We start from the raw sequence: 11,798 nt of genomic DNA, 5'->3' as shown, positions 1-11,798 counted from the left end.
ATATATTAAAGATACAAAATAATTTGAGATTTGTTAAATGATATAATTGATTTCATGATCGTTTTAAAATATCAACATTTTTGTATCATCTTATGTATATAATATATATAATAATGATATTTAAAAAGAAAAATAAAAATTTATTAATTAGTCTGATAAAAGGTTATATTTATCTTTACAAATTTATGTATATCAATTTTCAGTAATCTGTAAGACGAATTAATTAAAAATTTATATATATCAATAAAAATTTCATGATCATTTTAATCTGTAAGACGAATTAAGCAAGTAGCTGACCGTTACACTCTTCTATTAAATTTACGATGTTTTTGTCGCAATTAAATCGAATACAATTGTTAAAATCAAGACCGAAATCGAATACAATTGCTAAAATCAATATCAGATTTTTAGGTACTGTGGTTTGCTAGTATCTCGGACGGCCCTATCTCTTCTCACACGGATAGCGCTTCTCTTGTAGGCCCACTAATTCTGCACAAATTTTTTAATTTAGTGTAGTTAATCTAAATTATTTAATAATTTTATGCCAGCTATTATATATAATTTTAATTTACCGTAACAAATTAAATAAGCAGCTGATAGTATGCTCTTTTTCTATAAAAATAGGCTTATAATTTATTTATAAAAATCGAATTAAGGAGAATGAATCAATATATTTAAAATAATAGTGTAGAATATAAAAAAGTATACTGTAATTTTTTTTAATTTTAATATTTATAATTTATTTTATATCAAAATAGTATTTTATAATATTGTAATATTTGCAAATATCAATATATTTTAAATACTATTAAGAATATTAATATAAAAATATATCAATAAAATACTAATTTAATATAAATTGAATTAAAAAATTTTAAGTGAAAATAAGTATCACATGAATTTTTTATAAATTTCTTTTTTAATTAATTATTATGTTTTATTAATTACGTTAATATTTTTTAATGAGTTTGTAAATTACTATTATTTGAACAAATAATATTACTGGATATTATTTTGATATAAATTAAATTATAAATTCCAAATTGAAACAGAATAAAATTATATGATATATTTTTATACTTTATCCAATAATAAACTTTGTATTGTTGTTGCTAATATATCATCTATTTATATGTATTATTTATTATTAGATTATCTTAAAAATAATAAATTTCAATTTTAAATGCATACTAATTTGAAACTAACTAATAAATTAATTTTTAAAAAGTAAAATTACATATAATTTGAGACTGGTAAAAATGAAAACAGAGCTATCTTTGTGAGTCGAATGTGCTGCATATTAATTACAAAGCAATCAAGGTTTCACTGTTACAAAAACATATTTAAGATAACCGAGTCTAATTTGTTATTTATGTATTTTAACTGTAATATTAAATCAATAGCAATAATTTGAGAATAATTATATTTGTTTTTACTATATTTAATGATTTAATTTCTTTTTATAACGAATAAAAATGCGGTTAAAATTATAATTTTATTTAATATAAAATAAATTTTTTATTAAAATATATTATTATACATAATAAAAAAATAATTTTTTTAAATAATTTTAAACTGTTAATTTAATAGTATTAAAACAGTAATTTTATAACCGCTATAAAAAATACAGCAGTTTAAACCCTAAAATATTATTTTATTTTCATAAAGAAGGCCACAAGAAAAATATAATTAGCTCTTCATAGAAAATGTTATATGCCAATATTATAGAAAAACATGCTTTTTTTATAGAAAAAAAAAGTATTTCTAAGTGTATATTTCCAATTAATAAAATATGTTATATATATATATATATATATATATATATATATATATATATATATATATAATGATAGTTTGAGATTAAATTATCTTAATTAGTAAAATACTTTTAATAAATATTTATTTTCATTTATAGCGATTAAAATTCAATTTCACTTAACAAAAATAGTATCGAACCACCTATCCCAATACTCTTAATTATATTAATAGTTTTTACACAAATATATTTAAACACTTTACTACGAATAATGTATTTCTATATTAATTGGTAAAGTACTTTTAATAAGTATTTATTTTAATTTATAAAAATTAAATCTTTAATTTCACTTAAAAAATAGTGTTGAATCACTCGACAATATTAGTTGGTTATATTAATAGTTTTTAGATAGATATATTTAAACACGTGTATAAAAATTTTTCTGATTTGTATAAAAAGAGACGAATAGCAACCACGTAATTAAGTAGAAAGAAGGGAATATGGGTTCAGAGAAAAGCAAGATACTGATAATTGGAGCAACTGGGTATATTGGAGAATACATGGTGAAGGCTAGCTTGTCAATGGCTTATCCAACTTATGCTTATGTTCGTCCACTCAAAGCAAGTGATACCCATTATTCTTCAAAGCTTCAACTTCACAGGCAGTTCCAATCCATGGGAGTCACTGTCTTCCAAGTATTTATTTTATATTTATTAGTTATCTTATTTTCTGCTATTAATTCTTTAGCTTTTTATGTAAAAGTAAAGTTAATTTTATAGGGAGAATTGGATGAGCATGAGAAGCTGGTTTCGGTGCTTAAACAAGTAGATGTTGTCATTTCAACTCTTGCTGTTCCTCAATACCTTGACCAGCTCAAAATAATCTCTGCCATGAAGAAAGCAGGCAATATTAAGGTATTTTTCTTTTTTCTTAAAAAAAAATGAGTTAGCTTAAAATAATTTCTATCATGAAAAAAGCAGGTAATATTAAGGTGTTTTTAGGGGAGAGCGTATATCGGTTTGAATTGAAAAATCGAATCGAACCGATCAATTTCGGTTTAATAGTTCAGTTAATCGAAAGATTCGGTTCGGTTCGGTTAATATTTTTCAACTTATTCGATTTTCGGTTTGGTTCGGTTTAAACGTATTAAATAATTGACAAACCGAATAATCGATTTTATACATATTTTTATTATTTGGAACACTGATTTTATTCGTATTTTTAAATTTTACATGGATTTATATAGATTTTTTTAAATATTATTATTGTGTATTCAGATAATATTTATTGATAAATTTATGTGAAATATTTATTGAATTATTTTATTGAAATTAAAAGTAGAAAATTAAAAAAATTACAGATTTTAGTTTGAAGTAACCGAATTAAACCGAATCGATTTTTATCGATTTGATTCGATTCAATTTGATTCAGTTATATTTTTATAATCGATTTTTTCAATTTTTAATATTTTTACAATTCGATTTTTAATTTTTTTAATTCGGTTCGATTTAAAATCGAACCGACCAATTTCACAGCCCAGCTGTTTTCTCCATTTTTTTCAATTTTTTTTAAAAAGTATTAGATCAAATTAATTTCTGCTATGAAAAGATCAGGCAATATTAAGGTGCTTTTTCTAATAAGTGTTAGCTCAAAATAATTATTGAAATGACTTTTTTATTATATATAATTATTTGTGTTAATTAATTGAAAATAATTTATATTCAAAATAAAAGTTAAAAATAACGTATATGAAATCAAGTACGAACTAATAGTTAATAAAATTAAAATATAAATTATTTTATAGAATAATATATTACATAATTTATATAAATATTTATTGACAGATTTTTAAATTAAATTATGAATATCTATTAATCTTGCCATGGAGAAAATTTTTCTTTAACTGCAAATATAGATGAAAATGATCATTGATCATTATTAATTAAAAATGTGTACCATATATATATATTTTCAGAGGTTCGTTCCTTCGGAATTTGGTAATGAAGTGGACAGAGTAAGTGGGCTACCACCCTTTGAGGCCATTCTCGCCAATAAACGACGAATTCGAAGGGCAACAGAAGTCGCCGGAGTGCCATATACTTATATATCTGCAAACTCTTTTGCTGCATATTTTATCAATTACCTCCTTCGTCCATATGAGAAAACTGACCAGTTTATTGTTTATGGCAAAGGTGATGCCATGGGTAAGTTAATTAATTACCACCTGTCTCTATCTTTGTCCTTTTACGTTTATTCTTTTTCTAAGATTTCTAATAAAAAACATAATAACTATATTATGAAGTTTCACAATAAAGATAATTTTTGTTTAAATTGGCTCTACATAGCTCAAAAGTTCAGATTTATATAAAATAAAGCTAAAAATTCAGTATCCAGTGACTTTTTAAATGAAGAACATAAGTCAAATGATGCATTCCTATGCCATGAAGCTGTGCTGAATTATGAGGAAGATGTTGCAGCCTATTCTGTGAGAGCAGCGACAGATCCAAGAACAACTAACCGTGTCATAATCTGTCGACCACCAGGAAATATTATATCTCAATTAGATTTGATATCTCGTTGGGAGAAGAAGACAGGAAGAACCTTCAAAAAGATGCATATACCTGAGGAAGAAATTGTCAAGCTTTCAGAGAGTAAGATCTTAATTTGAATTGCTTTTTGCTTGATATCTTAACTAATTTGATGATTTTTAACCCTCATTTGGTATAATTCTTTTTGAAAGAAAAAAAATTCAAATGTATTCTTATAAAATCATGCAAAATTTTTATTTTTTTTAAAATAAAAAAGAAATTAATTAAATTGAATTCTTGAAATATTTTTATTTTAAATCGTGAATAATAGTTTTACAATTGGTTGCAGCCCTAACATTTCCAGGAAATATCCCAGTGTCTATACTACACAACATATTCATCAAAGGTGATCAAATGAGTTTTAAACTCACAGCAGAAGATCTGGAAGCTTCCAAGTTATATTCTGACTATATGTACACTTCAATTGATAAACTTCTTGATCGTTGCTTAATTAATCCACCTAAGCCCAAACGGGTAGCATTTGCATGAGACTCGAACTCTTACTTTTAAGATTAAATAGCTCGTAAGTTGTGGGTTACCTTTGTAATGAAATAAACAACCGTTCTATTTAAATTGGTGTGAAAATATTTTTCTTATATTGGCATGATTTATTTTATTAAAAAAAAAGAATTCAAATAATTTTTTTAAAATTATATTTGATTTTAATTTTTTTTAAAATAAAAATTTTTAAATTAAAAATAATTAAATTTTTTTATTTTAAATAAGAGAATCGTAATAAAAGACTGTTTAGACTCCGTCAGAAATTTTAACAAATATCATTTGGTTAAGATAAAATAAGAGAAAATATATGTTGTACACGAAAGTCTTATTAAAATTTTTTAAAAATTAAAAAAAGTGAGTTTTTAATAGTTAAAGAAAACTATGTATAATACAAATAAAATTTTAATATGTAAATTTATGAAAATATCTAAAATATTTAAAAAAATTAATTAAAATGTAAAATTACCTTCTTAAACGAAAGAATTTTCGTATCGAAATTTGTGACAAGTCTGCAGATCTCGTCACATTTTTAGTCGTGCGTCTTGAAATTTTTTTTTCGAAAAGTTATTATGGGTCTCTATCGGATGTCGGTAGTAACAATTAGATTCAATTCAAATTTACCATAAAATTTAAAAATAGTCGTTACATATTAAATCGTTAAAAAAATCAATTGAATTGAATATTTTAAAAAAATTATTTCAAACGGAGGTATTTGATCAAACTAATCATTAGATGTAACCTATTTCTAAAATAAATTAGATAATTAATAGAGGGAATAGAAGAAAAGCATGTGCATAAAATTGAAATTTTATTAATATTACATCATAAATTTAAAATTAAATATATTTATTTTTGTTATTGTAGTATAGAACAGCACGTTACATATTTTTCCACAATATATAAAAAATCGTTGTTAATAATTATTTTTTTGAAATGGAATCGTCGTTAATATTATAAGACATTTATTGAAATATTTTATTTATATAAAATTATTAATATTTTAAATTATTATTAAATTATTATCATAATAATATTAATATAATAATTTTACAGTCACGTGTTAAAGATAGTATTACGTCACACCTAAAATATAAAAATGCATTAAGTTTATATTTAGACTATAGAAATTTTTTTTTTTTTTTTTTTGCATGAATATGAAAATATTACTCTAAGTATTAAAATTTTAGAATAGCTCGATATAGAAAGAGAATGTATTTCTTCTCTCTCGTTAAAATTCCATTCAAGAACAAAATTTGATAGCAATATCTTCTTATCCTTTTGTTTTTCAAATAAAAAACCAAAACTCCTCAATCTCATTTCAAAAAGAAAACTTTTTCTTTACTTAAAAGAAAAAAAAAAACAAAAATTGGATAGGTGTGAACTGCCCACTTTCCACATTTTCGGTCATGCAACTGCCACCCAATTAATTTTTTTTTTAATTTTTTATTTATATTTTATAAATATTTAATTTTTAATTTATTAAAAAATTAAAAATTAAAAATTAGAAGTGAACCTTTCCTAAATAAAATAAGAAACTTTCATTCATCTTCTTTATCAACAAGCTATTTAATAAAGTAGTGTCGTAATAAGATATACTATATTTTGGTGTAAGAATAGATTCTTCATCATTGCAATAATATTTTTTGTCGACATAATAAATTATTATTTATATTTTAATATCTTCTTGTATATTCTATAAAATTCTTTTCAGTCAAATAGTTTTGCACTTGTAGCTTTTATATATTTAGCTTAATTAATGGTAATATAATCAAAGTAAATGATTAAATAATGAAAAATTTCGGTAAAATTTAAAATCACCTTAAATTCAGTTCATTTAACTTATTAATAAATCTATATATGAATCTGAAAATCTTATGACATGAAACAACTAACTTTAGATTTTATGATAAATTTGGACTGGTTCTAACTTTTATCATTGACATCCGATGAAGATTCATGATAATTTTTCAAAAAAGAAATTTCGAGACGCACAACTTTTAAAACTGTGACGAGAACCATGCCTGTTACAAAGTTCGATATGGAAATTTTATTATTTAGGGATCAATTTTGTATTTTAATTATTTTTAAATATTTTTATAATTTTGTGTATTAGGATTTTTTTTCTATAATAATTATTTTTCAATTTTTGAAGAATTTTCAATAAGAGTTTTTGTATTTTAATCTATTTTTTCTCTTATAACTCTTGACGGAGTCTAAATACTCCTTTATCATCTTAAAATTAAATATAAAATTTCAAAAACTAACGAAAGGATGAAACTTATCTATCTTGAAATTATAGGAATAAAACTGTTTTTATTTTCTTAACTCTTGTGTAGTAAGTTACAGAGTTTATATAGTACATAATATGAACAATTAGATCTTTGATTATGTCCTCAATTATGTCCTAGAATCGTGCTATGCTAAACATGGTAAGATTTGATCATGATTGATTTACAATCATGATAGAAGATCACTGATTGATTTACAATCATGTCAGAGGATTCTTTCCAATACTGATTGATTTACAATCATGGCAGAGGATTCTTTCCAACACTCCCCCTCAAGTTGGATCATGTGGATCTAGCATACCCAACTTGCCCAAAACCTCATGGAATATTCGTCCAGCTACTGCTTTGGTTAGGATGTCCGCCCATTGATCCTTTGATCGAACAAACGGTAAAGATATCAGACCACTGTCCAACTTTTCTTTGATGAAATGTCGGTCTATTTCAACATGTTTTGTTCGATCATGCTGAACTGGATTTTCAGAAATGCTTATTGCCACCTTGTTGTCACAACGGAGTTCAGCTGCATCCTTTGATGGGAATCCAAGCTCAAACATCAACTTTCTGATCCATAGGAGTTCTGCCAATCCTTTTGCTACAAGTCTAGCTTTATATCTGTCCACCGTTCCGTCTGACTTATACTTTATGGTAAACACCCATTTGCATCCCACTGGTCGTTTTCCCTTGGGTAGCCAGTATTTTTCCCAGGTCTTGTTTTTCTCCAGGGCATCCATCTCGATCTCCATTGCCTCAACCCATCTTTTGTCCTTCTGGGCCTCTGTGGCATCCTTTGGTATCCATTCTGAGCAAATGGATTTCTGTAGGTTGACCAACTGAGGTGATAGACTTTCTCCTTTGGTAACGTTTGCCACAGGGTATCTGGATTTGGCTGCCTCGAATTCTGGATCATATCTCCTGGGTTGAATTCCTCTATTATTCCAAGGGGGTAAAACATATTGGCCTGTTTCAGGAATCTCAAGGGAAATGGGTAGAACATATTGGCCTGTTTCAGGAACCTCAAGGGAAATGGGTTCAGTGGTAAGATTATTAGAAACATGAGAAAGTTCAGATTCACATACCTCAGTTGTGTGTTCCTCAGGATATTCTACGGTGTCAGGTTCTGGTTGTGACGTTGAGACCGAGGACTGTACTAGATGGTCAGTGTCTCCCAGTTCTGGTGTAGACTCAGGAAGAGAAGAATGATCAAGTTCTGGCCCCTCCTGACTAAGCCAATTTGGCAGTGGTGGTGATTGTGCCATTGTCTCCCCCTCACTGCTAGTTGGCGAGGGAAAAAAATATTCCTCTTCCAGAAAAGTGCAGTCCATGGTAGTGAAGAGCCGTTTAGAGATTGGGTCAAAATACCGATAGCCCTTTTTATGGACACCATAACCAAAGAAAACACACTTAAGAGCACATGGTCCAACTTGAGGGGGAGTGTTGGAAAGAATCCTCTGCCATGGTTGTAAATCAATCAGTATTGGAAAGAATCCTCTGACATGATTGTAAATCAATCAGTGATCTTCTGTCATGATTGTAAATCAATCATGATCAAATCTTACCATGTTTAGCATAGCACGATTCTAGGACATAATTGAGGACACAATCAGTGATCTAATTGTCCATCTTGAAATTATAGGAAGAAAATTATTTTTATTTTCTTAACTCTTGTGTAGTAAGTTACAGAGTTTATATAGTACATAATATGAACAATTAGATCTTTGATTGTGTCCTCAATTATGTCCTAGAATCGTGCTATGCTAAACATGGTAAGATTTGATCATGATTGATTTACAATCATGACAGAAGATCACTGATTGATTTACAATCATGTCAGAGGATTCTTTCCAATACTGATTGATTTACAATCATGGCAGAGGATTCTTTCCAACAATCTATAAGGGAATAATATTCCCAAATGGAGAGAATAGGTTGAAGAACTTCAAATTTATATGCTTATAAAACTTTAAATCTCCAAAATTGCAATTAAAATTATATAAAAAAAAGTGTTTAATTTGAGTGAAAACTTCAAAAGTTTGCAAATGATAGGATTTCTTAACTTGAGGATAGAAATTGAAGATTGTTTACTCTCTGTTTTACCGGCAGTTAGTATTCGGTTCAAATAAAAAAAATTAATCGAATTGAATTAATGTAAAAATTCGATTTGATTTTTTATTCATTTTGATTTGATTTGATTTTTAATTTTAAAAATTTCAGTTATTTCGATTCTGTTCGATTTTAATCAGAAAAAATTGAAAAAATTGAATTGAACCGATTAATGATAATAATATATTATTTTTAAGAATATTGAGAGATTAAATTATATTAAAATTAAAATATTCTAATTAAATTTTAAAATTTTAAAAATAAAATAAGAAAATAAAAAATTTATTAAAAATTCAAATAGAACCGAATCAAATTGATTCAATTCAATTTAATTTTTAATTAAAATCAATTTAATTTAATTTTATAAATACTTAAATTTTAATTTTTAATTTATTTAATTTAATTTAATTTTAAATTAAATCCATTGAATACCCATCCCTAATAGTTTTATTCAAAGTAGCATTTAAATACCCTTTACTTCCGAGGAGACTTTTGAGGCCAAAAATAGCATCATAAACAACACAAAAGTACTAAGTTGAAGATTTTAAAATTTAAAACTTTTCTTATTAAATAAATTATTGTAGAATACCTTTTGACATTTGTATAGTATCTCCGATCCAGAATTCAAAATTTTGGATAGATATTTTATTGGAATTTGTGAATCTGACATCTAAAAATAATTGAATATTGCAACAATGTATTCAAGTCTACTCCTACAGTCCTCACTTCTTTATCGACACTAATGATGATATTATCGATGAGCAGTTAAACTCTCAATGCCTAATAACTCACATCTTGCTCCATCATCGTCTGCTTCAATTATTTCTTTACCGACACCAATGATGATATCATCCATGAGCGGATACACTATTGATTTCTAATAACTCATATCACATTTTGTAATTGATAGTTATAATGGGATGTAAATTTGGCTGAAAAAAAAAAATTCTCTCATTTATTTAATTTTTTTTATCCGCTAATGTTATTCGTCTCTATCACTCAAATTCGTATATTCGGATGTATCAGAATTTATCTCTATGCCAGACGGTCATTTAATTTCTTTCAGCGCATATGCAAATAGAACTGCAAAATGACTGGATTAACTATTTTTCCTCACATTATATCACCGAGCTGGACTACCTCCTGTTAGACTCGTACTCCTGCAAAATTCGACCTGCTCCATGTATTTTGTTTAAGGTTTGCACTATTAAATCGGTCTGTTTAAAGATGGCCCGATAGATTTTAAATCTGTACTTTTTTTATAAAATCCAGTCTTATTTCAAATGTAAGGAGTCCGGCGACTGGCGACCATCGATCATCTTCTCATTTAAAAACCAAGAACTACTTCCTTTAATTTCTAAAGAAATGTGAGAGAAAGAGTATACATTAATATGTAATAGCCGATTTCAATTTTTTTAAAAAGTATTAGATCAAAATATTCTCTGCCATGAAAAAAAGCGGAAGCAATATTAAAGTTTTTTTTTCTAAGGAGTATTAGCTCAAAATAATTATTGAAATAATTTTTTTATTATATATAATTATTTGTGTTAATTAATTGAAAATAATTTATATTCAAAATAAAAGTTAAAAATAACGTATATGCAATCAAGTATGAACTAATAGTTAATAAAATTAAAATATAAATTATTTTATAGAATAATATATTACATATTGTATATAAATATTTATTGACAGATTTTTAAATTAAATTATGAAATTTTTACACGTTAATTATTGTCGTCTTTCCTACTTTTTATTATTGTTGGTGTTATTCAGAATAGTTTAAAAATAAATTAATAAAAGTGAGATCCAATGATTTATATTTTAATTAATTTTTTATAGTGTATTAAATAATTTAATAAACAATACTTACAAAATTAAGATTGTATAATTAATAAATTTCTAAATTAGGATTATATTACAATTTGTTATGTATATTAGAATTACTATTAAAATAATATTAAGTTTTTATTTTACATTAATTAAAATACAATACCAAAAATCCACTATTTTTATTTTATATTATCTAAATTGTGAAAAATAATGTTAAAAATGTGTTGTTAAAACCTACTTTTTTATTGTGGAAGAGTGGTTATATAATTCAAAATTTATTATATGAAGAGGTAAGAAATAAAAAATTAAGTTTTTATTCTTGAAAATTGAAATTTGGAAGCGCAACAGCCGAAACTATACCTAGCACTAGCAACAAGATGAGGGGATCCAGTCTACACCAAATGCTTTAAGGCGTATGAAGGCAGAAAACAAAAATAGTTAAAAGTTTAGATTTAGAGATGTCTTAAATTAATTAATTTTTTTGAATAATAATTAATATTAATTATAATAAATTAAATTTAGTATTTTTTTCTTTATAAAAATAAAATAAATAAAGATTCTTTTTATACGGAAAATTAATTCTACTATTTAGTCTATTTCCATATATAATTGATAGTCTATGAGATACTTTAGACCCAAGGTTGGCACCCATCAAGCCATATATTTAGGTGTTAATCTGCTCAAAAGTTTTTAAGTTATTTATTATCATTCAGGTGAACGGGTGTTAATCTT

The 11,798-nt window shown here is 25.4% G+C and overlaps 1 protein-coding gene across 1 annotated transcript; it reads left to right on the top strand.

Annotated features, from left to right (window-relative positions):
- The first annotated feature begins 2,250 nt into the window (after positions 1–2,250).
- LOC110614200 (isoeugenol synthase 1) lies at positions 2,251–4,923 on the top strand. The gene is made up of 5 exons (XM_021755709.2): positions 2,251–2,451; positions 2,536–2,670; positions 3,732–3,960; positions 4,204–4,407; positions 4,634–4,923. The coding sequence occupies exons 1-5, from the start codon at positions 2,257–2,259 to the stop codon at positions 4,831–4,833; spliced, it is 963 nt and encodes a 320-aa protein (XP_021611401.1). The 5' UTR covers positions 2,251–2,256; the 3' UTR covers positions 4,834–4,923.
- The last annotated feature ends 6,875 nt before the right edge of the window (positions 4,924–11,798 follow it).

Source organism: Manihot esculenta, chromosome 4 (genome assembly GCF_001659605.2).
Source record: "Manihot esculenta cultivar AM560-2 chromosome 4, M.esculenta_v8, whole genome shotgun sequence".
In the NCBI taxonomy this organism is placed as follows: Eukaryota; Viridiplantae; Streptophyta; class Magnoliopsida; order Malpighiales; family Euphorbiaceae; genus Manihot; species Manihot esculenta.
Note: the sequence above shows the minus strand (reverse complement) of the source record. Positions and strands in the feature narration are given on the sequence as shown.